At 43.3% G+C, this 26,973-nt stretch overlaps 1 protein-coding gene across 1 annotated transcript in view; it reads left to right on the forward strand.

Moving 5' to 3' along the window:
• The window catches only part of GREB1L (GREB1 like retinoic acid receptor coactivator), a 126,090-nt gene that overhangs the window by 78,787 nt on the left and 20,330 nt on the right, over nt 1-26,973 (forward strand). Inside the window, exons 6-20 of the mRNA XM_026035380.1 lie at nt 251-427; nt 2,419-2,541; nt 5,599-5,733; nt 7,370-7,504; nt 7,834-7,953; nt 9,523-9,660; nt 11,448-11,633; nt 14,773-15,099; nt 15,911-16,039; nt 16,387-16,521; nt 19,138-19,335; nt 20,335-20,515; nt 21,811-22,003; nt 23,194-23,327; nt 25,586-25,925. Coding sequence (XP_025891165.1) covers nt 251-427; nt 2,419-2,541; nt 5,599-5,733; nt 7,370-7,504; nt 7,834-7,953; nt 9,523-9,660; nt 11,448-11,633; nt 14,773-15,099; nt 15,911-16,039; nt 16,387-16,521; nt 19,138-19,335; nt 20,335-20,515; nt 21,811-22,003; nt 23,194-23,327; nt 25,586-25,925 — 2,651 coding nt within the window. The remainder of the gene's footprint in view (nt 1-250; nt 428-2,418; nt 2,542-5,598; nt 5,734-7,369; nt 7,505-7,833; nt 7,954-9,522; nt 9,661-11,447; nt 11,634-14,772; nt 15,100-15,910; nt 16,040-16,386; nt 16,522-19,137; nt 19,336-20,334; nt 20,516-21,810; nt 22,004-23,193; nt 23,328-25,585; nt 25,926-26,973) is intronic.

Consider the following 26,973-nt stretch of genomic DNA (forward strand, 5'->3'; position numbering starts at 1 on the left):
AGACTGGTGGCAGAGTTTTGGTATGTGTTAGTGTGACTTAGAGAGAATGGTTTAGAGAAAAGCTAAGCTTAAAATTTCTGTCTGCTTCCTGACATACATATACTGGGCAGGGCATCTACAGTAGCTTTGTGTCTTGAGACCTTCAGTTGGTCTTAATTAGATGTGCAGGTAGGTTAAAGTGGCCTTATTGCTAGTGAATACTACAAATCCCTTAATCTGTGTGTCTACCTTTTGCTTCATTCTTTTCCAGGGTTTTCTGGGAATTGTATAGGCTGTGGAGAAAGAGGATTTCGATACTTCACTGAGTTTTCCAATCACATCAACCTGAAATTAACCACTCAACCAAAGAAGCAGAAGCACTTAAAGTACTACCTAGTAAGAAGCTCCCAAGGTGTGCTGTCAAAGGGACCCCTTATTTGCTGGAAAGGTAATGAAGGTGCCCATTCACCTAGGGATTTTTAGGTCATATTAATTTAATGCTGAACAAGAAATTGAAAGGTGCTGTTAAAAATGTATGAATTAAGATGGTATCATAGAAGCTGAATATCTCTTTTGATTAAAGGCAGTGGAAAAAAAATCCCACAGATTTTACGAAAGAAGCTTACCTAATCTTTATAAAAATCGGGCAGTCATAAATAGTCTTCTTCCATTTCCCTGCGCTTTCATTGGGAGCCTTAAATCAGTCTTTCCTGAGATGGTGGTGATGGGAGAAATGAGGTTCCTGAATCTGCTGGTGGTCTCCTGTGCCTCAGGCAGGGTGCACTGCAGTTGCCTGCTGTGGAGGGGACGGGTTGAAGCCGAGGGAAGGTAACCGTGGGTCCGGTTCCTGGGGGGTGCCAGAGCCGTGCAGAGGCACCAGGAGGGGTTGTGCCCCTCTAAGGGGTGTGCAGGCCACACTGCCTGCTCCCCTCAGCTGCACTTTCACTCAGTAAAGAGAGTGGCTCCGGGGCCTGCTCTTCCAAAGAGGAGGAGGAAGATGATGTAAGGAGAGCAGAAGCTCCAGAAGGAGGATTGAATTTCCCATCTGAAGGGTCGCATCCTCGTGTGCAAGGCACCGTGACAGCAGAGTGAGGTTGCATCACTGAACTGTGTGAAGGATTTTGGTGCTGCATTAGTTTGTGGTTCAGAGGGGTCCTGGCTTTAGCTGTTTTTCTCAGTTAGAAGTATAATTTACTGCTGCCTTGAGGAGGTGTATTTTTTTTATATATAGAACATTTTGTAGAAGCTACATAAAGGTTTAATTTGTTAGTCTCTTCTCAAAGTTCCAGATCCAGAAAGGAAACCTTATTTTTCATTATTTCTCAGGGCATATGAAAGGGTTTGTCCATGCAGTGCTACACTCCCGTGCATCATTTAGCAAATAGCTCATTGGAGCTGGAGTTGTTCTGCTTGGTGGTTTTCATATCCACAGTGCTCCCAGCTGCCAGTAACCCTGGGCTTGGTTAGGGAGTGTAGGCCAGAGTCACGCATCATTTTATTTCATTATATGTTTTTTTTTTCATTATTGACAATAGTGGGGCCACTGGTATGCTGAGATGCACCGGAGAAGAAGAGTGATCTTTTGGAATTATTTTTCTGAAATTCCTGATGTTCCTACAGCTAGAATTAGTGCATGACCTGGTGATTGCTGTCAGCAGAAACTTGCAGGAAAAAATTATTCTAAACCTTCCTCGGATCACAAATGTGGATGTGCTGAAGAGGCAGATCCCAGGCGAGCCTCTGGTGTGATACACTGATTGCAAGTGTTTTAAGCAGCCCTGGAGCGTTATAAAATTGACCATGAATAGATCTTGTGGCATCATCTCAGTAGGACCTATACTCATGTGGTTACACTTTATGCAAACACTTTCATTAAGGATGTGATCGGAAGAAAGATGCTATGAAACTCTCCCCTTCTTTCCAAACAAAACTGGTTAGATCTCAGTTTAAAAATGAATGGATGCAAATTTTTTAAAGTCACATTCTCCCTCAACTCTATTTTCATCCAGACAGTTACACGGATGAAGATTTTGAGGAGACAGGCTGGGAATCTGAGTTTCAGCACCAATGTCCCTTTAAAGGGCAACCTATGGTAGTTTGTATAAAGGCTGTGCCAGGGAAGTCACTGAATGTTTCCTGGGATGTGTCGGGTACTTGCAGGTCTCGGTAGCCGAGAGCCGGGAGCTTTTGCCATGTTGCAGCATCTGGTGTGTATTTGCTCGTCGCTCTGAACAGCCCCCAGGGAGACTTCCCTAATTAGAAGACAAAAATTGACTAATGAGGGGAGCTGCATTTTGGCCGAATGCTGCCGCTTGCTGCCCTTTGCCTTGTGTGCTGTGCATGCTTTTCATGTGTCATCCCCTTTTGCCACTGTGTTGCTGAACTTGCCTCCGGGAAGGCAGGCTGTGTTGATATGTACTGTAGCTGCTTCATTTCCAGAATGTAGGAGCAGGCAATCCTCAGCTGCTAGCCACTCTGCCAAACCAAACGCTTCGGTGTCGCCGGCCACGACCCCGGAGGCTGGAGCAGCTAACGGATACAAATCAGGGTTCACTCAGACAGGTAGGAGCTGAAAGTGCTGTAAAAACAACCCGTGGGGGTGGTAAGTCACCACAGATGTTGGGGTGTCAGGGGTGCCGTGCAGAAATGGGTGTTTACCTCGAGTCGTGTAATTCGGGGAGGATGCCCCTCAAAATTTGCTTTGCAAAAGATAAAGAGCCAAGTGAGGTCGAAGATTTAGCTTAGTTCTGCTACGGATATCCAATAGAAAGTATTTAAGAGCATCTTGTGATTCGTTTATTTGATTCTTTGTCTCCCAGGACTTGTTTCATTTAGTTTTTCATGGATCTTGAAAGGCTTGAGTTAGAGGTTTATAGTCAGTAGTTTACCTAGTATATAAAACAGGTCATTTGCCTCGAAATGGAAAACTAAAGGAAATAAGAATCCCCTTTGAATGGGTGGGACAGCTTTTATGTATTTAAACTTTCTTTTACCCAGGAATGTACCTAAAAAAGTAATTTCCCCCCAGAGCCCCTAGCTGTGTGCTACGTAAGCTAGCATGTCTTGTAACTGTGCTAGAACACTATAACTGATATTGTTAGAGGAGGAGAATATAAAAATTGAGTCGACATTGACAGACAAAGCAGCAGCATCGGAATGCCATTTATTTATTCATTCATTCATCACAAATAGAAACAGTGTTTTCATCATGCTTTCCTCACATTGCTTTGTTTATTGCAGCTTTGTCTATGCTGTTGCATGCTTTTGTGTCTGTCTCTGTTCCTTCTGAAAAACTAAAAGTTGAGGAAAGTTTTTTTGTTGTAATCAGCTGCCATGTATGTACCAGAATATATATTTCTGTGGAATAATATGAAATGCAGTTGGAAAACAAGCTTGTCACAATGTTTTTTTCCCCACTTACGAGGAATGTTCAAAACAAAGGACAAACACAGGCTGAACACGGACATTAGTATGAAATTGTAATTACTAATGGGTTTGTTCAGGGATATTTTCCACAGGTGGTCAACTCTGTTTCTGTTTTGGGAGCCGAATTGGTAAAATGAATGCGAGAGTTAATTTAAACACACGTGCATTTCACTGCATGATCCCCTGCTTTCCAGAGCCTGGCTGAGAACTGTGCAGATGCATGAGATGCCATTTATTTGAAATAACAAATAACCTCATAGTTACACAGCTTTGTCTTCTATTGTGGCTGCCAGGTTAATAGATGCACCTTTCACATCCTGCTCCCTCCTTATCGCTCCGGGGGATTCTCAGTCTGCTCGGGCTCTGTGTGTGTTACTGTTTGTACCCTTAGATCACGGTTTCCAAACCCTTTTCATCTCCTTCCACTGTTATCTTCTACGTGAAGATAATGCCACGTTCATACACAGGAGTGCCCTGGGAGCAGGAGCTGGGAGGGAGGGAGCCTTTTTCCTGCTGTGTGATTTCTGACATGCAATGGAAGTTCAGGTTTCTCCCTTAGACTTTGCACAGCTACTTGTGCTGTGACTCAAATTATCTGCCATTTGGAACGGGACATGCTTGTAAGCAAGTTGCTTTTTAGCAAGCCCTTTTCAAATGATTTCAGTTTATTCAGTTTGCTATTTCAGTTTCAGCTTCTTCCTTTTTAAGTTCTGTGAGTATTTCCCTTGTCTCACTTTGTAACTAAGCCAGGGCAGTCCTAGAAGTTCAGAAGGTGCCTCTGGGGAGATAGTGTACGTGCATGCACACTGCTCAGCATTGAAATGGTATTTCCATGAGAGAAATGAGAGCACAAGAGAGCTCTGAAATACTCTGGTTCAGACTGCCAGGACTGTACAGCGGTGACGTTGCTCTCAACGTGGTGTCGAGGGCCTCCTTCCAAGCAGCCTGGGAAGATGCGGCTCCTTTCCCAAGGGACACAGTTGGCACTATCGCAACATCTGAAAGGTCACATGGTTTCACCATCCACCTCAAGCAGTCACACAAAAGGACAGACTAAAGGTCTAAATGTTTAAAACAACCAGAAACAGGGTTCTGCAGAAGAAAGAGTGAATGCATTTGACAGGTTAAATTGGTCTCAAACTTCTCTTTTCTTTCCCTGGCTGTTTTGCTAGGGTATATGTAGGTGAACCCAGCCTGCTTGGCCTACTTGTTGCAAATGCAGTTCTGCAGAGATGCTGGGTTAACAATTCTCCCACTGGGATTATAAGAATTTGGATTTCTCACTGTAACAGTATCCAAGTTTATATTTTTTCTTCAAAGTAAATTGCAGATATTACACATCTAATGTTAAAGGAGTGGTCTCCACACCAGCAGCTTTTGGATCAGTTCTGCTTTACAGTTTAATAGTAGAAAAAAATATCAGAATGTTTTTATTCTTCAATTTATCCATCTATAAAATAGGACAAATAATAGTTTTCTGTCTTGATAAAGTGCTATAAGGACTAAGGCTTGTTAGTTTGTTAAGCAAAATTAACAAGCAAAACCAATTTACTTGTTAGTTTTGATACCTCCATTGCTTACTCGGACTCCAAACTGGACACAGACTTTCCATAGCCCAGTGGACAGGAGTGCTGGGAGGGCATCTTCACGAGGTTATCGGCTTGATTTATTTCCTGCCCCGAGTCAAACTCATCAGTGTCTGACAGAGGTTCAATAACCTGTTCTTGGAAATATCAGGTGATGGAGGTTCCACAGCCTTTTTAGGTAACTTATTCCAGGGCTTATTCCCTGTGGTTGCTGGGGGTGAGTCCCGTGAGCTCCTGCCTCAGCTTTCTCATCTGTAATACGGGATTATGGTGTTTCCCACAGGGCTATATTCAGGGACAATCAGATAACAATTTCTGCACTCAGTGTATTTTACAAATGTTATATGAAATATTGTGTGAAAGCAAAAGATGGTGGAAAAGACTTGGAGTTTCTTACATTGTTAGGTTCTGTAGAAATACTCAGTAAATGCTTGCTAGAATTCCTGTAAAATGCTTTTACAGGATGATTTCTTAGAGGGGTAAAATATATATTTGTATTATACGCATAAATACTTACATGTGCATAGATCCATGTATATACACACACACATGCACGCACATATATAGTTTTTTAGTCATTACTTAGTTGAATAACCTCTTTTCTCAGATTCTTCAGTATTCAGTCCAGGAAAGTCGTCTTCTGCTGTTAACCTAAGTGGAGCTCCAGATCCATCGCGGAACAAGAGCGTGGTGAAGCCGCTGGCTCTGTCGGTACAGCTCGTGGGAAAGGCATTTGCTGCAGGTAGCACCTCACTTTGCAGGATAACTGAGAGCCAAGGGAATTATCTGCTTACTTAGCAGACAAGAAATAAGGGAGTCATGTCTTTGGGAGGAGGGAAAGAAAAAAAGAAGAAAAAAGAAAAACATTCACTAGAGTTTCCAGAGCTCAGTGTGGAGAGGACTGAAAAAATATCACACACACACACACACACACGGAATGTTCAGGGTTGGAAGGGACCCCTAGAGATCATCTAGTCCAACCCCCTGCTCCAGCAGGGACACCCAGAGCACGGGGCACAGGGCGGCATCCAGGCGGGTTTGGAAGATCTCCAGAGAAGGAGACTCCCGAGCCTCCCTGGGCAGCCTGTGCCAGGGCTCAGACACCCTCACAGTATTCTGTGATACTGTGATACTATGTCAAACTAATATACTATGTCAAATAAATCATTAAAACTGTCCTTTATGTAGGATACCAACACTTAGAATATTTCAGATGAGGAAAACCAGTACTTTTTTCCTCCATGGATGAGGAGGGGTAGAATTTGTCATGCACTCAGGTTGCTTCTCACCATTTCAGCTACCCACAGCATCCATATCCATCTGCTCCAAATCACGGATCCAGGGCACCACCAGGGAGCTTGGAGGTGGCACGTGCAAAATTCAGGCTTTTCTAGGCAGTTAGGTAGTTTTATGCCTGATTTTTTTTTTTTTTTTTTTTGAATGACTATGGTGGTAAAAAAAAAAAGGGTGACGTTACCTCGTTTTAAGGCACTTGCCCTTCCTGCAGCAATCTCGTGTTGCAGCTGACATCAGCCAGCTCTCGGGCCCTCTCCTGGTACTGCTCCTGGGATATTTTCCCAGGAGTCCAGTCCCTGTGGAACTGGCCATATGCAAAGGAGCTGCAGCTTCCCGGGCCCCATTTCCATCCTGTGCAACTTATGCCATTTCTTTTTTCCTTCTGCAAAATCTAGATTTAAGAATAGAATAAGATGGAGCGAAATGCTGAGAGGATGTAAATCCCTGCGATCCTCTGTTTTGTAGTTTCATTTCATGATCTGGGTACAGCAGAGCCTGCTGGGGTGTCAGGTCCATGGGACTGGAGGATTCTCTTAGACAGGGGCAGCAAAATTAAAGATGATTTGCAATACAATAGTGCCCAGGGCATCTATACTTCACAATACAGTAATGTCCAGAGCAGTGCAGCAACTTGTCCTCTCCTCCATGCCCAGGCTGCCTTGCAAAGCAATTGGATAAGAGCCCTGTAGTGAAATATTGTGCATGGCACGTGCACAATCGGGGAATAAAAAACACACATGCAGCAGAGTGGCCAAGAAATCTTTATAAGCTGAATTCATGGTGGGCATTAAAAACAAAACAAAGAGAGGGGAAAAAATAAACACCCGCTCCTAACAAATGTGTCACTAAATTCCCAATTATTTTCTGAGTGTAATGTTTTGTTTCGGTTGGGGGTTGGTTTTGTGTGTGTCGCCTGTGTTCACCTGATTTCCTACCCGGTACCCCCCATGCTTCCCCCACAGTCGGTCTCACTGCTGTTGCCCTTTCGGGGTGTGTGTGGGGTGGGTGTCGCTGCCCCCTTGTTTGCTGGTTCGTTCGGAGCTGGGCGCGTGCTGACGCTGCGTGTGCTGCTCTGCGCTCAGCTCCCGTGTCGCTGCGAGCCGCCGACGTTGCCAATGGAAACGCCAGCGGAGGAGGCCGGAGCAGCGCGCTGGGCCCCGCGCGCCCCGCGCCGCAGCCGCCCTCCCCGAGCCCCAGCTCTGCAGCTGGAGACCCAGGTAAACACAACGGCCCCTTTAAATAAAGCTGCAGTGGCTCCTGAGCCCGAGGTCTGAATTTATTTTTCTTCCCATCAGAGCTGGGTTTTTTGCAATTTGGTCTTTACGGATGCATTTGGCTTCTGGAATGAGCTGTGAGTGTTGACCTTGTGGTCTTTGAAAGAAGTAGCTGTGTTTCTCACCTCACGGTGTGGCCTCAGCTGTGTGTAAACCTTTGGAAGCCAGGGGAGTTACAGGAACTCCAAATCCTTGGGAAGTGGGACCGTGGGCTGGACTCTGGTCCCCTTGGGAGGATGCCATTTAGCATGAGATTTTGCTTCTCTTCTCAGCATCAATGTCCAGTTCTGGGCCACCAAAGAAGCGACACCGGGGATGGTCTCCTGGGTCCCCAGTGCCTCCTCCTGGCTTGGTGGTACCTGTTCCTACAATTCGGCCTTCGGCACGAACAGGTAAAACTTTAATCATGCAGAGATGTCATTTGGTGGAAGGGGTAGAGGCCTGTCTGGGTGCCCAGTGCTGCTCCCTCAAGTGTTGCACTGAACACGTCGCTGTGCCTGGGTGCCATGGAAAGTGCCTTGGGTGCCCCAGAGAAACCCACTGCATGGACCTGATCCTTGTTTCTGTAATCCAAGCTGGGACAATTGAGAAATGGAAACTATTGGGATCAGAAGAGGAAGAAAGGAATAGTGTTAATAAGAATACAAAGCTATTTAACATCCCTAAATGCTACAGAAACAGCACGCTCGGTTCCTGCTCAGGTAGGAGGGCTCTATGTAGTTTTGGCCTACTGGAGGTCACTGTCCACCTTTTTATCTCTAGTTAGAAGGCTGCAATTTGTGATATCAAACATCTGATGTGCCTAGAGAAGCTAAGGGAGAGGTATGTAATATTGTCCTGTGAAACAGGATTACAAACCAGTATGAATCTGGGTGTATGTATGCAGCTCTGCTCATAACCTTTAATGAAACTGTTCGTTACTGAAGCACTTTTCAGTTATGGGATTGGGAATACATTGTAAAGGGAAATAAACAGTTACTTTTTCCTGCTTCCTCAGAGTGGGAGAATAAATATACAAGGAAAAAAACCCCACATTTCTCAAACTGCAATGTCTTATTATCTCTTGCCTCTTTTGAGGGTTTGGTTTAGATGTAGTTTGGAATTCATTTTCAGAAATATTCGCCTTGGGAAGACGGGGTGCTTGATGCTGTAAGCCTGTCTACTTGAGCACTTCAAATCAGTATGAGCTTCTGCAGATTTCTGCCTCAGAGACCTGCTGAAGATGTGTGATCTGAGGCAGCCTCCTCCTTTTGGCTTAGCTAATCTCAGCAAATCTGCTCCCTTGGTTCTGGGCTCCATTTGCCGTGTGTTCTTTCTGTTTTCCAGCTGAGACGGATATGTGTGTCTGTTTGTCTGTGCTACCTATGATGCTTTTCGTTGGATAGTGTTGCTTGAAAAGTCTGTTGTGAAGAGCCCTTGAAGTCTGAGAAATTTTTGAAGCAAGTCTTACTCCAAAACCTGTACAGATCACTAAATTCTTGAGCATGGGTTCCTGTTCCTTGTGAAAACTGCTGTTTCTCTTTCATGGACAAAGCTTTATTTTTATCTTTCTGATGCCACAGTTGCCAAGAGGACAGCTTGGATATTCTGGCTTTCTGATCCACATATACTTTATGTTAAAAGTCAGAGCTGCCTCTTCCATATTTTCGTTGACTGGTAGTGTTGAGGGTGCCCTTTGGGCCTCATGCTTGGCTTGGTTGGAAGATGCCTCTTTGAGCTGGTGCTTTTCTCTCCAGTTCCCACCAGCAATACAGTAGTCAGAAAAAGTTTTATTTTAGGGGTGGGCCTATAGGAGGATGTAGGCTCTCAATTTAAATTACTTAGAACTATAGCAGGAAATGCAGAGCCCTTTTGAATTTTATTACAGTCAGTGATCTGCAGTAATTTTTTTCTTCATTTGTTCATACGGCCAAATCACAGTATGAGCCTTTTAATAATGGAAGCTTTTCTTTATTTTACAGAGCCTCTTTTGTCAGTCCCAGTTCCTCAATCCATGTTAACTGGAATTTTACAGCCTCAACCCATCCCAGCAGGGGAGACTGTAATAGTTCCTGAAAACCTGCTGAATAACTCAGGAGTCAGACCAGTGATTCTGATAGGTGAGTCTTACACTGGAAAACAAAATGCTGCATTTTGCACAAGTGCCTGCTTCTCTAAAAGGAGTTTGTTCTGTTTCTTTTTGTTGATTCTCATATATGAGATTCAGCCACTTGAGCTTCAGTACAACATGAAATGAGTTTGTTGTGGATAGTTTGCTTCAGTTGCTCTACACTTAAAATAGGAAGTTGATTTCTGAGAACCTGTTTTGCAAATGGATCCTTACTAGGTCATGTTTATACAAAACCTCCAACCAAATTCAATTTTGTACGAGTAAGATTTTTGTAAAATCCAAGAATAGAAATATTTCCAGGAAATGAAAATAACTTTCCAATATAAACAACTTACAAACCAACCCAATATTTCCAGCAGCATTTATAGTCCAGATCTTGAAGCCTAGAGATTCTGCATGAGAACCAGAAAATTGATTCTGATCCGAAGTGAATCCAAGTAGTGCTTTGTCTTTTATAGTCCCATTCTTACTGCAGGCATCTTACAGAAACAGCAAATCAGATCTTTAAAATCTTTCAGCTGCATAAAATGCATTGTTAACCCATAGAAGGACATTGTTTTTACTTCAGTCATGCAACTTGTAACATGAATATGCCTTTCCAAATGAGCTATTTGGGAATAATATATAGAAATATAGCATGATCACTGCTGCCAATATTTTGAGGAGTGTTTTTTGACACTTCTAAACCTTTTCAGTTCAGTATAGCACAGATGCTGTATAAGGTAGCTTCTGTATTAGCAGAACATGCCTATCCATAGCCATAGAACAATTTTATCATTCATCAAGAAATGGGGAAGTTCTCAAAGTCCTCAGCTGCAAAGATAATCCTAGTACATACTCTTCCCAGAGAATTCATAGGCTGCTTACATGAGAAAGAACCTCAGGGCTAGTGTTGCCCTCTTTTGTTTGCTTTTATGTATTTTTGTTTTCTGGAAGCATATTCTACAGCTTCTGCCGTGGTGCTCTGTCCTACTGAGAGCTACACTTAGATGAGGGCACCTGCAGTCGTCAGCCTAAGTGCCATCTCAGTCAGCCCTTAGGCCCTGGAAAGATGCCAGTGAAGTCCTCAATTAGGCTCAACATTAGTGCCCCTGAGAAACAGTGTCCTACTACACAGAAGTACAGAATCAGAAGTACCCAAATGGATGGGTTTGGTAAAATCTGTGTAAATTTACTTGAAGGAGAACATTCTCCTGAAGAAGAGTCAGCCTGGGCTCTGTTCTGCTTTACTTTGCAGAACAGCTTGTTTAGCTGTTGGTGTTTGTTAAAATTGTTCATGAAAACGGAATGCAAACACAGCAAAAAGGTGAGACTAATCATGGAAATACACAGTGCCTGAGTCAATGCTAATGTGACTTATGTTGCTTTTGTGATGTTAAGATCGATGTAATATGCTTCTATTGACTTTTTTTTTTTCTTTTTTGTACACTATATTACAGAGAATGTCACCCTCATGTATTTAAAGGTTAGGGTAAGACCCAAAGAGACAACCTTCTCATTTGTCTTTGGATAAAAACAGTTATTATCCTGACAGTGTGTAATTAATCATTAGTTTTCACGAATCTTTGTGGTCATTTGTTGTAATATGCAGCAAGGATCACCAACCTCTCTCATTTATTTTGTACACAATGAGAATGCCAAGAACAGTCAGTGATGCAATGTCTTCTGCAAGATAATGTTAAGTACAAACTTGAGAATCTTAACATTCTTTAAGACTTCACATAGCAGCATATTTTGAGAATCTTTAGTTTTGTCTTTGGTTTTCTCTCTTTGAAGGTTATGGCACTTTACCTTACTTCTATGGCAATGTTGGTGATATTGTTGTGAGTCCCCTGCTGGTGAATTGTTACAAGATTCCACAGCTGGAGAACAAGGATTTGGATCTCCTGGGCTTGACCAGCAGCCAGCTGTTAAGCGTGGAGAATATGATCCTTTTAACCATCCAGTATCTCGTCCAGCTAGGTAAGCGGTTTGCTGCAAGTGCTTCAGTGACTGGATTTTCTTTTCCTCCTCTCCCACTTTATTTCTGTTTTAGAGCCAATTTTAAGGCCATCTATTTTTGTGTCCGGAGGAGGTAAGTGGCTCCATCTAGCGTGTGTGGCTTTGCTGCTTCCCACCACACATGGAAGTGAAGTGAATTTAAAGGCTCCTCTTGCCGCTGCTCTCCATATGGGGATTGACCAGGTCACCTTTGTGAAAATGCAGCCCTCTTTTGCAATGCAAATAACTCATTTGCTTAGAGTATCAAACCATCAGTTATCACAGGCCTTTCTAAGGACACTCGGTGGGTTTTATTCAGTCTCCTGACAAATGCTGGCAGATGTGTGCTGGTCAGCATTGTTTTGGTGACAGCAACGTTTACATGAAAACCGCATTTGTTATTCAGGCTGGGGCAAGTTATTCAGTGCATATCTCATTCTAGCAAGTGTATTTGAAGTGGACTCTTTGCACATTTGAGGGCAAAGCAGCAAAAGATACTTTTTTTGTCTTTGTCTTTTTACAGGTTTAGAATTTTTTTCCCCTACCTTACAGTAAAATACAGAAAGATTTTAGAAGCCCAGGAGTAAATCAGGATTGACAGCTCCCACAGCAGTCTCAGCAGTAATCTTTGAATCTGAAAAGCTGCTGCTTGTTACAGAAGAGCGTGCAGTGACTTTTGTGAAGAGCACCCTGTTTTTTCTGTACTCCGGATAAGCTGGGCTGCTGCTAAGGCTGCTGTAATACAAAATAGCAAAATGTGGCGCATTGAAGTGGGCAAACATTTCAGAAGAGATTCAAGTGGTGATGGTGGTACAATCTGGGGAGTAGGTGCATTCTGTTCAGGCTTATACACAGGCATGTGTTTTTATGCTTTGCTGTTCCCTGCTGATGCAGTGCTCTTACAGATGAGAAGCAGGTTATGTCGTGTGTGTGTGTGTGTGAGCTGTCTGCTTTATTTACCATCCACGACTGGGAAAGAGCCTTGATATGGATGCCAAGCTGGAACTGCCATTTCCCTTTACAGGCTGTATATTGCTTTCTTGCCTTCCTCTCAGAGCACTTAAGTGAGTGAGCTTTCCTCTTCATTGGAAAGTGTGTTGAGAATGTATGTTAAATCCATACACCTCTGGATTGATTCTGGTTTGGTAGAAGCAGCTCACAAATTTTCTTCAAAGCAGCACATCACCAGCCAATACAGCAACCCAATTCATATTTATGTATATTTGTTGAAACTTTTGGAGCAGTCAAGGAATTGCATTCCATAACCATTGATGAGGGTGACCTTAGATGGATGTTTAGCCCATACTTGCTGCAAGGTAATGCCTGCCTCGTGCCAAATTTCTGGAATTCAGCTTCACTGTGGCTAATAAGCATCATGTCCTAAGCGTAAAGAAGTTCTGTTGTTAGTAGGGGTGGCTTTTGTTCTGATCAATGCAAAACTGAACATTTTTCCATTTGGCCTTATGTGGAGATGGGCACCAGCACCATGAAAAGCAAAGCAGGAACACTCCATAGAGCTTTGGGATCAAAACGTGCCTGTGGGTTTCATACTGCTGCCCACTTCAAACTGCTGGCATCGTGACAGCCTCGTTGGACTGTAGCCTTTACCCCATGTAGAATCCAAGCAGACTAAAGATGAGTGGAGGACAACCAGGTTCAAAAGTTGTTGACAGGAAGGAACTGAGACAAATATGCACATAAACTAGGTTCGTTCATGTGAGCCTCTTTTTCTTCAGAAAGATTAAAAGCCTATATTTTTTTGCCAGAATATATTGCAAAAGAGCATGAGAGAGGCAAACATATGAGATGCAGTCAGAATGCCATGGCCTAAATCTTGCTTAATTTCTGCAGGTCCCACCACCTGTATAAAATATTTTTGCATATGACTATGTGTGGTTCCAGATCATAACAGTGTTATTTATGGAGATCATTTCTGGAAGAGTGATGTCTGAGAATTCCTTTCAGAGTACCTGGAAGAGCACGACAACATTGTCATCTGTGGGAGTGGGCCGTTGTGGTTTGTGAAATCAGTCCCACAATGATACTAAAAATTAAAACAAAAAATGTGCATGCCCTTCCAAAGCTTTTCTCTTACATCTGCTGTGAAAATTGTATTGCCATGCATAAATTCCTCCTGATTATGATACAAGAATAACTAAAAAAGATCAAGAAGTGTGTGTGATTTTTGTGAGGTTTTTTTTACAGCCTGTTTCCAGTATTTCTGTAGATTACACATTAATTATCCTTGGCAGCGTTCAGAGTTCACAAGCTTGTTTCTATACCTCAAAATGCTTCTTTGTGGGCTACATGGTGAAGGATGTCTACTGTGAAGTAGTGACATATGAATATGTTGTACTTAAATTATGGGTGCATTTGAAATCATACCTGCCTTAACGTCTTCCATAGATAATTCCCTTGTTTTTCCCCAGTAATTGTTCTGGAGAAAGCTTGCCAGGAGTCCAGTGTGATACTGAAGCCTCTGCTAAACTCAAAATATTTCCTTATCAGAGGATTTCTGACAACTAACTTTATTTTTCTCGTCAAGCATCTGAGTGAAATTCTGTGTTGTTCTCACACAGAAGTGTAAATAATATGAACAGTTATGTAAAGAATTTCAACAGTGAATTAGGATAGTTAGTATTATTTTGAGTCTTTGCAAGTTTTTCTGGTTTGGAGGTCTTTCCATTTGTAGAGATATTTTCATCTTTCTTGGATTTGTGGTGATTTCTTTGTCTAGAGTCTGTCTCTTAAGTAACTTCCCTCACTCAGCAAAAGATGGTCAAATGTTTGTAACATCTTGGTTGTTGGGGAGGGAAGGCAGGAAGGCAGGAAGGCAGGAAGGCAGGAAGGCAGGAAGGCAGGAAGGCAGGAAGGAAGGAAGGAAGGAAGGAAGGAAGGAAGGAAGGAAGAAAAAGAGGGTGAGAGAGGCTTCTGATACTGCAGAGCACGAATATGCCATTTGGGTAGATGCCTGTTGTGTGCGGGAATACAGCTTTTAGATGCAAAAATGAGCGTTAAACCATGAAGAGCCCATTAAATCTAAACCAACGGGCGATTTTTGCCAGTTCAAGAACAGCTTGATATGAGATCCCAGCCTTCTCTCTGTTTGTTTTCAACGCAGGCCCTGACCAGATCCCGCTGAGGGAGGAGTTTGAGCAGATCCTGCTGAGGGCCATGCAGGAGCTGAGCGTGCGCGAGCGCTCCCCGCACCCGGGCGCCCCGGGCGGCTCCGTGTCCCCGGGGCAGCTGCCTTGGCTCGCCAGGCTCATCGCCAGCGTGTCCCGGGACTTGGTGCACGTGGTTGTGACCCAGAACTCCCTGGCAGAGGGCATCTCGGAAACGCTGAGGACTCTCAATGAAATGAAACGTCAGCAGAAGCTGCCGGATTATGTCGTTGCCATTTGTGCGTCCAAGATCAGAGGGAATGAGTTCTGCGTGGTGGTCCTGGGTGAGTAGAGGGGCACGTGGAGCACAAACACCCTTTGGGGGACTGCATTTTCTCAAGCTGTTGTTCCAGCCTCTCGGTTTCTATGTCCCTTTAGTGCTTTTGGTTCCATCTCGTACTGCCACACTGCAATATCAGTTTACCCCTTCCTACATGAAGAGTTTAAGTGCTGATGTCCATGAGGATTTAGGAAAATAATTGTGTGTTTTCAGCCACATTCATTTAGGCCCCTTGAGAGAGTCCTGAAACCTTATTCTCTGTGTGACTGCCTTAGGAAGTGTTTTAAAGTGACAATAACAAAGCAGTGTGTTCCTCTTCTTCCATTGTGTGTAACAGCTGTGTTATTTCACATGGCAGTACTGAACTGACCGCAAATCTTCTACAGGCCACTATAAAACAGAATATCCTTTTTACCATGTTGGTTTTCAAATGCCTGTGGTGTTTGTGTGTACATCAGTGTCTAGGTGAAAGTGAAGTGTCTGAGTAAGTAATGCCTTTTTTTCTTTTCATACTAAGGATAATCCCCTTTTCAGGTTTAACCAGAACCTCTATTCCATCTAACACGTTATGTGTATCATTTGTCACCCAAGTGTGCAAACCTAGGCAGACCAGCTTGCAGAGATGTGCTAAGCTGAGACACGAATTCCTCAGCCACCAGCAAAATAGACTTGAGCCTCTTCTCCTGATCCCATGTGGAAAGGCAATGGAGATCCAGGGCTGAAGATGAATGTGCCATTTCTCTCCAGGGTGGAAAGGTGATGCTGATAATGGGCTGCATTAAAGGCTGATCTTCCTTTCTGGCATCCCTCCGCAGGGCAGTACCAGTCGAGAGCGCTGGCGGAAAGCATGCTTACCACCGGCGAGTTCTTAAAAGAAATCAGCTATGAGCTCATCACGGGCAAAGTTAGTTTCCTGGCATCACACTTCAAAAACACGTCGTTAGGTGAGTGGTTCTGGGGCAGATGGTGACTGCCGTGTTTCTTTAGTGCCTCTCTGTCTTCTGTTCTTCTGTCAAAGCGTGTGTGAAAATACAGCTCTGCCCTCTCCAGTGCGAGGCATTTTTCCTTTTGTGCAGTGTGAGTCTTTTGAAATTTCACCAATTCGCCAATTCAAATCGGTGAATCACTAAATAAGAGAGAAACATTCTTGCTCCCTGTTTCCTTTATCAGCAGCTTCCTGCCCCTTCACAGATTTGGCAGCAGTTGTGTGAGGACGTTTATGTATGTCATGTTCTACATCATTTGTCTTTAAGTTCTTCCAGATAATTTGCTGTTGTTAATTCTTGACTAGGTGATGATTTGGACAAGCTGCTAGAGAAAATACTACAGCAGCGAGGAGAAAGTGTCATTATTCCTTTCAATGGAGATGTTAGTGAGTGTGTGTCTTCTCAGGAGGCAATTGCCATGGTTTCTACGCAAGAACCAGGTAATATTTTTACACATAAGATGCAAAATGTGTAAATAGTTTGTTAAAAGACAAAATGCATGGGTCTCAGAAGTCTAAGGCACAGCTGCAGTTACCATACCAGCCTTCAGATATTAATACTGCCAGCTGAATGAAGCAACATAGCAGTCTCTTGGACACAAAAATCTATATAATAACCTTCAGCAACTTTTATAAATATATACATACGTATAAAAATTCCTAAATGAGAGTATTTGATCTTCTGCTTTGCATTAACCAGAGTAAAGAAGATGCTCTTGGATAACTTTGGCAGTGTGGTCTCACCTCATCTTGAAAAATATCATAATCTTGGGTTTAAGGCGAAGGCAGTTTTGCTCCCTAATCTCTCCAGGGGTCCTCCTATGTAGCTTTTGATATTCCTCTCCAAATGTGTACAAGGGTAAAAATCTCTAAAACAGAAGTGCGCCCCATGGCTTCAGGTTTTCAGGAAAGTGTTTTAAGTTCACAGATTCACAGAATATTTAAGGTTGGAAGGGACCTCTAGAGATCATCTAGTCCAACCTTCCTGCTCAAGCAGGCACACCTACAGCATGTGGCACAGGGTGGCATCCAGGCGGGTTTTGAAGACCTCCAGAGTAGGAGACTCCACAACCTCCCTGGGCAGCCTGTTCCACTGCTCTGTCACCCTAACAGGAAAGAAGTTGCTCCTCACCTGGAGACGGAACTTCTTATGCTTCAGCTTGTGGCCATTACCCCTCGTCCTGTCGCTGGCCACCAGTGAAAACAGCTTGTCCCCTTCCTCCCTGCATTCTCCCTTCCTGAATTTATACATATTAATCAGATCCTCTGTGAGCCTTCTCTTCTCCAGAGAAAACAGGCCCAGCTCACTCAGCCTCTCTTCATACGAGAGATGTTCCATTCCCTTAATCATCCTGGTTGCCCTTCTCTGGACCCTCTCCAGAAGCTCCACGTCCCTCCTATACTGGGGTGCCCAGAACTGCACACAGTACTCCAGGTGCGGCCTCACCAGAGCTGAGTAGAGGGGCAGAATCACCTCCATTGACCTGCTGGCAACACTCCTCCTGATGCAGGCCAGGATGCCATTGGCCTTCTTGGCCACGAGGGCACACCGCTCACGCATGGTTAACTTAGTGTCAACCAGGACTCCCAGGTCCCTCTCCGTGGAGGTGCTTTCCAGCAGGTCGACCCCTAATCTGTACTGATGCCTGGGGTTATTCCTCCCCAGGTGCAGGACCCTGCACTTGTCCTTATGTTCTTGGATCAAAAGTGCAATGCAAGTGTAACCTGTAATTTACTTATTTGAGGTGTATATTACACAGCACAACAAGTAATGAGATACTTAGATGCAAAGGATGAACTAGCATTGGCGCCTGAAAATGTTTGTTAGCTTTGTTCCATTTTGGAATCCTTTGTTTGTCCAGAGTTTTAACTGTGCTTTCCTTTTCATATGACAGTTATGATAAAAGAACTTATGACTGAGCTGCCGTGAACACTGAGATTCTTTTAGGTCTAGTATCAGAGCAGATTCAACCACCAGTAAAGCTTTGTTTTCCCTGTGAGAGAAAGGTATGCTCTCGACTTGCATTAGGTAGCTCAAACGAATCAGCTCAGAGTTAAATCGGAATGAAAACAAGATGATTTGTAGCCTTCACCTGGATCAGGAGACGCAAGCAGAGAGGCTGCCAGTGGAACACCTAGTACTGGGTTACATACATAAAGTATTGGACATACTGAAATGCAGGAACCTGCTTGTTCTTGCACAGTTAAACTTTAGTGCATGCTTAGAGAAAGCTAAACTCCAGGTGCTCAGTTCCTGACAACTAATATTTATATTGACAGTGACTAAGTTCAGACTAATCTGAGTCTGAATAAGTCATCTGAGACCAGAAGTCTTAAAAAATCAAATCCTCCCCAAACAAATAAACAGTAGCTGTACCCAAATAATGAAGGGGCTTTGCCTAGATGCCCTGCTTATGCTGCTCATCTTCCTTGAGCAGTGTGTGCTGTTATCGGTCACTGTATAGACTGATACAGGGCTGATACCAGCTGACTTTGAGTAGAGCTAAAGAAAACCAAGTAGAGCTGGTCTGCAGATGAGCTCCTCTCAGCTGACCTGCTCTGCTGCCATGAGAGTCTTTGTGGCAGGATTATCACACAGGCTCCTTTTCCTCAGATGAATAGAAGTGGTGGCAGTCAGTCCATAGTGTCTTGAGCACAGCGGCCTCCATACCTGTGGCTGTGGCTCCTGGAAGGCAGGGGGGAAAACAGGAAGGAAGGAACCCATTTAATGGGTTGTGTTTCACTGTGTTGATGCTGAGGTTTGCTTGGGTTGCATCCTTATGAAATCCTCAGAACACTTAATTTACAAAATTGGCAATACTTACCTGAGGATACCTGATAAATAATGACATTTTAATAAAGAAAAGTCAACATCTTTGATCCAAGCCCAACCCCATTATAGACCCAACCTTTTGGGTCTATAAGAAACCCAGATGCTAGGGCTTATTGAGTGAATAAAAGAAAGTAGACTCTTTGGAGGTACAGTGTTCATTGGGGCGGGGGGAAAGTAAACATGTTTCTTGTGTTTTGTTCTCTTTTTCAAACAAAACGCTCTAGATTTGGATGTTGATACCTTCCAAATTTACCAGCCACAGCTCACAGTTGCCAGAAAGCTCTTGTCCCAGGTTTGTGCTATAGCTGACAGTGGCAATCAAAGCCTGGACCTGGGCCACTTCAGCAAGGTGGATTTCATCGTCGTGGTCCCGCGCTCGGAAGTCCTGGTGCAGCAAACGCTGCAGCGAATTCGACAATCAGGTAAAAGGGAGCAGGAGGGAAAAGAGGGTATTAAATCAGTGTGTATGCGATCGATGTCAAATCTTACCTGGTATAAATGGAAAGATAAGCTGCTGCAACACATATTCTGAAAGCCCTAGGTTGGCTTCCTTCGTTGGTATCATCCATAAATTCAAAGTAAATCCTTTCATCCATAAATTCAAAGTAAATCCTTTTCATACATTATGCCTGTGCTGTACCATGTGAGTGGCAAAAGAAATGGGCATTTCTGTGCAGAGCAGGGGGATGTGTGACCCAAAGAAACATTCAGCTGCCAAGAGAGAAAGCAGATGAACAGTTATGTCTTTTTAGGGTTTTTCTTCCTTCCAGTTGTTAGCGCCACTTGTTCTAGGTGCGCATTGGTGCGTTTGCTGCCATGTGCAGGAGCACAGGTGTATGTGCAGGAAGCTGTGCTGGTTAGGTAGATAAATGATTTGGCAAAACTTTCACTCAGGCACACAGCAATTGTCCTGCTGGTTCAGCAGAGGAGTTTTCTGGTCTGATGATCCGTGCCTGACAGTAGCCAGCATAAAATGCATCCAGAGGAAGAAGAAGGCTTTAGTGGACAGGTAATGGAATGTGTGCCTATTGAAAATGGCTGGTTTTATCCACGCTTAGGGACTGACATCCTTTTTCTGACTCCAGCAGTATTAATATGTTAGCTAAATGTGGGGAAGTTTGGCCTAGTATCATGGAGTGTAGCCAACTCAGTTCTGCTCTGGGAAGATTTTGAGAAGACCTGAATTTCTTTTCCCTTTTGGGTAATATGAGAAGTCTTTGAGTGCTATTTGGAAGAGATACAGAGCCAGGAAGTAAATTTCCTCCCCCATTTTGAGAGAAAAGGCATTTGGACTGTGCTCCTCTTATTAGGAGGAGCATCTCAGGCATTTGGCTGAATCTTGTTGACAAACTACTTAGAGTTGACAGTTTTTGGAGGCGTTCCGAGAGAAAGGGATTTTGTTGCATTCTTCTTTTTGACAGGTGTCCTTGTGGACCTGGGCCTAGAAGACAATGGCACAGCATATCAGAGAGCTGAGAAATACGTGGTTCGGCTGGACAATGAAATTCAAACCAAATTTGAAGTTTTCATGAGGCGAGTGAAGCAGAATCCCTACACGCTCTTTGTGCTGGTTCATGACAATGCCCACGTGGATTTAACAAGGTAGCTGTTGCAGTGTATCAAAGGCAAACAATTACCATATCTGTCTGTTAGTTTTTATAAAAGACTTTCTCTCTTAGCCAGAAGTTTCTGTATACCTCTCAGGTTAGGGACCCTGAAATCAAAAATCATATTTTTTGCGCTTATTTGGATTCAGTGGAAGATAGGTGAAGTAGCTCCAGGTTTTGGGGCCTTAAATAAGGTTTTTCTTAGGGGTAAGTGCTGTGGTACTGAAGGCCAGGAAAAAGGACTAAATTTTGCAACTTTTGTTACTCTTCTTGTCTTTTTCCTCCTCAGTAACTTTTCTTAACTAAGCTATCAGCCCCAAACTCCCCCCTGTTCAAAAGCCAGTCGTGTTTCACCTCATGTTTTTGTCCTTTATGATTGCATTGCTCTTAATATGAGAAGACTCTCAAACACTTAACTCTTCTCATCGTCTGAAAAACTCCCTAACTACAGTAAGGAAAGAATTTAAAAAGCAGCAGCTCTGTTGAAGTATCATGACTGTTTTAAGTGTTTGATTTAAGCAGAGTACACACATATATCCACAGAAACATTTATTCGTGCTAAATCATAACAATGGAAAGAGAAAGCTGTAAGTAAAGCAAGTTGTTATGTTCTTTTTCCACGGGTAAACTGGAGAGAATATCCGAATGGGATTCAGCTGTGATTGGAAAGCTTGGGAGGGATTCATGTGAGCAGAGCTTTAATACATCAAATAGTTTCCTTGAGCTAAAACTGAAAATAGGTAAAAGCAACATTCTTTCTACCTCGTTCTCCCCATCAAAGCTGTGCCCTTGGCTTCACTGGAGACTGAATTTGGAATTATGCCTTGCAGGTGAAATTAATTCCAGGGGCTGAAAGTAGGACATCAGGAGAGTACAGTGTCCTCCAAGGTCTTAGAAAAACAGTATTTCTGGCTGAAGGATCCAGTGAATTTTGTAAACTTGTTACAATATCCTAATCCTGTTGAACAGTGTTTTTCAGGGAGAGAGGTTTCAATGGGTTTTGGTTTGTTTTAGGTTTCCTCCATGTGATGCTCTTTTAAACTGGCACATTAATTCAGCTTCTTGCTGCCAGGGGATTTTGCTCCATTATTTGGTTTTCCTTCTCCTTGCACCTGCGTCTACCCCCAGAGAACCCTCAAATGCTTTTGACATCTTTTGTCCTTTCCAAGAATTTTTTTGAGCTGTAGTTCTCTGTTTCCTGCTTATCCAGGAGTTTTCCTGGAGGAAGAGCGTAAGCCGTTGAATCTCAGGATGTCAGTAAGGCAATTCTTTGCATTCTTATTTCTGCAGTGCCATTTCAAGTTCCCTGTCACATGGTGAGCCTAGTCATGGTCTGGCTGATAGAGTTATTAATTGCAGGGAGGTCCTTGAAGCATTCAACCTCCTTGTTCTTCAGGTCAGCTCTTTTCCTTACGCCTTGCAAACGCAGCAGTCCAGGATCAGCTCTAGCAATGAGGTACACTGGATACAATTTGACACTATGGTAAGTGTTTAATTGTTAAGCTGTGAATATTAATGCAAAATTCACACATAACAGAATCTAGTAGACAGATATTATAGCAAAATGTTAGGAGGGAGCCCTTTCTCTGGTGGAATTTGTTCCCTCAAGCTCTAGATAAGCAGCTGTGGGCTGTTGATAGTGGAGGTAGCATTGACATTTAGGCCTAGAAACTGCACATCTTCCTTTGCCCATTGAAGTAATATAAGAGGTGAATTTGTAGACTGGGGCCAGATAAAGCTGTGTGAGCTTGTCAGAAAGCTCTTGAGCTTGCTTTGCCCTTCCAAGTTGCCTGACCCTTGACTACAGTCAAACAAACAAGCTAGTGGAAATGGAGGAGCAAATGAATATTAAATCACACAGCTTTGGGGCTGATTTTAAACACAAGCCATTATGGTGACCTGCCAAAAGAAGAAAATGTAGACAATTTTCTGTTTCCAAAAAGTAAGAAATCAACAATTTTTGGTCCTCTGGTTAAGAGCAAAAGAAAGCAAATGAGAGAGACTCTGTGAAGATTAGTTGTTTTTGTAGTGATCACCAGTCAGATGTAGAGAGACACTGAAAACCATGCTGTATTTCCAGCAGATCCCTCATAAAATATGTCAGGCGAATATTCTGTCTCCCTGATGTCTGTCAGCAGATTTACACTCCAGAAGAGAAAAAAAAGTTGCCCTTTGTTATTAGACGTGTGCAGAGTCTGACAATGAAGAGAAATTTTTGAATCAAATAATCCTTGTGTTTTCAGGTTCTGCTTTAAATGGAGAGAAATGAGGTAGAATTGTCAGTAGATAAACCTAGGGATAGGGAGTCTGAAATAAATTAGCATCATTCTGGAGAAAAAAGAAAAAAAAACTGTAATGAAAGGTAAAAAGTGTTTCCAGATATTTTTAAGGACCTGAAAATGAAAGGTAAAAAGTGTTTCCAGATATTTCCAGATATTTTCAAGGATTTCATATGTTTTTCTAACGTTAGTCAAAGATAAAATTAGAAATAATCATTTTACATGTTACTGTACTCCTTAAAACAAACAGGCAACATCACTGATGGAGAATGAATAAAAAGCAAAGATGTATAGCTTTGGAAAACATTTTTCTCTTTTTGCTGTTTTTAATGACAAAAGCAATTAAAATTGGCTCTGGCTTTTCATGTGCTTTTGTTATCTCTCTGTGGAACAGGATGACACAGCAAGTGAAGACAAGCTGTACTTCGGCTTGAATGAATACAGCAAATCCCTCCAGTGGGGAGTCACAAGTCCCCTTCTGAGATGTGATGAAACCTTTGAAAAAATGGTCACTACGCTTTTAGAAAGGTAAAGGATAACATGGGAGCTTGGGATGGTGCTTGACTGGGATCACAAGGACACAGATATAAATTAGGAGCCCTGTCATAATTTATACTTGCCCTGTGAAGACATGATGACATGTTTTGTTGTCGTGGGATCTGTGAAGCACGTGCCACGTTTATTTTTGTGATGAATTTAGTGCTTTAGAAGAAGGATTGGCAATCCTTCCTTTATTTATAGACTAGAGTAAGCCCACTCAGTGGCTCTCCACACTCAGGTATGCTGCTCTGCCCCTTTGGCTCAGTCCTCATTAAATTAAAGAGCCCTCACAGGTTTTGCCCCTCACCACTTCTCAACAGGGTTGTCACTGGTGGCCCCAGGTGAGTGCCATCTTTTGAAAAACTTAATTTTTATTATTTCTTTAGCTAGCAAGTGCTTTGGTGGCTGCAGCTCAAAGCCTGGCTTTATTTGTGCCTTGTTAGTGCCCTGCAACCTCCTGCACACACTAAGTTCACAGTGCCCACCCAAGCTAACCCTGAGGACACACTTGACAGCTGCAAAGACAAAACTGTGGTTTCCAGCAAAGTGGTGGTCGTCTGTTCTGCAGCCCAGCTGGATAGATCCCTCGTAATTGTTCAAGCTGCAGTTCTCATTGTGTTTGCATGTTTAATAAAATAGAACTATTCTGTGTCTTCAGTACTGCTTTTTCCGTTTTATTTAGGTCAATATAGCAGTTACTAATTTAGCTGTATTGAAGAAAATACATCATCAAATTTGTCAAATTAGCTACATAAGTGAATAATTAAGGATCTATAGAAAAGGATGAAAAGGAATTGGTGATTGTGCAAATACTACCTTGGTACAAAGTTAGGATAAGACTAGAAGGTGAGAGAGGTGAACCTGGAATATACTTTTGGGTCCAAGTTGATTGTTGTAGGCTGTGTCTTCAAGGAACTGTGCTGTTCAGTCTGTGAGCTATACAAGCTTATACATCTGAAAACGTTTCAGACATTTTGATATTATAAGGAAAATCCCAATTGTTTTAGTATCAAAATGGCAGTGGGTACTTCTAAGAAAGGAATTTTTAAAATTATTTCTATTGATTTAATGACTAGATTGTGGTTTTTTGAGCTATTGTCCCTGCTGGTCAGAAGACAGACACAGTACTTTATTCAAGTGGATCTATCTACTCTATCAAATTACTTAAGAAATTTCTTAGGAAATTTGGAGGGTTTGTTTAGTTGTTTAGACTTTTGTAGCAGAAGTACTCAAGCCACGGTAGTGTAGTGTTAAAACATGAAGCTGCAAGCAGATTATTTGCTCTGGTAGATCTATATTAGCTCTGCAGAGCTTACAAAAACCTGATGTGTTTCAAGTCAGCATCAATTCTAGTGAAAGACCATTGAGGTAACTGGAGTTGCCTCCTTATCTCACTGTTTTCAGGTCTTGCATTTGCAAAATCTACACAGTAAAAGTTACTGCCAATTGGCTGACATGTCATAACTTACTGGTATCTCTAAATTGTGAGGGCTTTTTATAAACACAGTGGCAATGACTGAACTCTCACTGAACTGGGAAAGTAGAAATCAACTTTTTTGTTGTTTTTCTCAAATAGATTTAATGTTCTTTTTTGTAGCATTTTCCTTTGTGAGACAGTATTTGTTGTCACCGAGAACAGCTGCAGTGAGAAGAAAGAGGCATTGCCTGTGTAACTGGAGGTGGGATGAAAGCAAAGATTTGATTGAGAGCCAGGAATCTCTTTGGCTAAATGTGGCTTTCTAGTGAGTGGGGTGAGAGATTGGAAGTGGTGAGGTGTTTCTGCCCCTAATGCTTTAAAACAGGCATGTTCATAGAAGGAAAAACTCCTGGCCAGTAAAGGGGTTGTTAGCAGGTCTGGTGGTGATGGGTTTGCAGTTGGACTTGATCATCTTGAAAGTCTTTTCTAGCCGTAGTGATGGATTCTGTGACTGCCCTGTGCTGCTGGAATGAACAGCATCGGAGCTGGTCCGTATCTCTGACAAGTTACAGATTTTTAGTCAAATTTTATTTTTAGTAAAAGAAACAGAAGTTCATCATTTATGTGACTGGAGGGCAGGTAGTCCTGTCTCCTTACGCTCTGCGTGTGGTCGGTGTTTAATGCCTGTATCTCAGGTCCCGTTAGTTTTGTGCACAGCTCCTGTCCACGGAAGTGTTCGTCCCTCGAGCAGTGCCGGGGCAGCGGGCGCCCGTGGGACCCCCGGGACGTGGGCAGCGCTGACGCCGAGCCCACCCGTGTCTCCCCGCAGGTACCCCAGGCTGCACAGCATGGTGATCCGCTGCTACCTGCTCATCCAGCAGTATTCCCAGGCGCTGATGGCGCTCACGAGCGTGGCCTCGCTGCGGGATCACAGCACGCCCGAGACGCTCAGCATCATGGACGACCTCCTCACGTCGCCGGGCAAGGACAGGAACGGCTGCGGCCACATGCTCGTCATCAGGGTGCCCTCGGTGCAGCTGGCCATGCTGGCCAAGGAGAGGCTGCAGGAAGTAAGGGACAAGCTGGGCCTGCAGTATCGCTTCGAGATCCTCCTCGGGAACCCCGCGGCGGAGCTCTCCGTGGCCAAGCATTTTGTGACGCGGTTGAAGGTTAGCAGGGGTTGAATGTCTCTCTCTGTGGGTGCCCGCTGCAGCCTGCGGCGTGCGTTGTGTGTGGATTCCTGCACGTATGCACACATGTAGGTTAATTATTCCGTAGGAAAAGGGTGCGTGTTCTCTCTCTTTTTCCATGGAAGTGCAATGTGCTGTTGGTAATCGTAACTGATTTAGAGACATAGAGGGGAAAAAAGTAAATTGTTACTGGTCTATGAAGTCAAACACACAAAAAAAGAAACGTTTGTTAACACTGAAACACTTGCTGAAGTTGAATAACAGCAGAAGAAGTCTTAAAGAGCATATAAGTTTCTTTGAATTTCCCAAAGCGGAGCTCGCATCTCGCTGGGCAAACTAATTCTTTCCACTCATTTATCTGTCTGTCCAGCTTATCTGTCATCTGCTCCCCCCCATCTTCTGCCCTCCTGATGCCTGGTAAAGTATCCTGTTTGTCACAGACTTCCCCACTCAGTGCATGCTGCTGAAAGCCCTTTCTGCACCGCACATATGCACGAGGCTAAGCTTCTGCATGCATTTAAAAGAGCATGGCACTTTTTGAAATGGTTTTCCTACTAATTAAAAAAATGGAAGCCGATTGCCTTTCTTAATACCAGCCTGAAAGCAGTTCTGGTGATTTCTCCTGACTCCTGCTCTAAGTCTCATCCAGAGATTCATCTGTTTTTTCTATTACCTTTTCTGTGTTCAAAACAGGAAAAGGAATGAATTTAGTGTGTCTTCCTCATAGAGCTTGTCTGTGATCACAAACAGATAAAGTATTCCTTAAGGAAGCTACTGCCTCTGCTTCTTAAGCCTTTTGTGCAGCAGGAGAGGGAAGAGAGGAAAGGAAAAGTAGTGAAGGAAGAAAACAGGCTGTGAGCTAAGAGCTCTGAGCTGCTGGGTTTTCAGAATATTTCAGAATATTTAAGGTTGGAAGGGACCTCTACAGATCATCTAGTCCAACCTTCCTGCTCAAGCAGGCACACCTACAGCATGTGGCACAGGGTGGCATCCAGGCGGGTTTTGAAGACCTCCAGAGTAGGAGACT

Source organism: Nothoprocta perdicaria, unplaced genomic scaffold (assembly GCF_003342845.1).
Source record: "Nothoprocta perdicaria isolate Ctin4 unplaced genomic scaffold, notPer1 scaffold_16, whole genome shotgun sequence".
Taxonomy (NCBI): domain Eukaryota; kingdom Metazoa; phylum Chordata; class Aves; order Tinamiformes; family Tinamidae; genus Nothoprocta; species Nothoprocta perdicaria.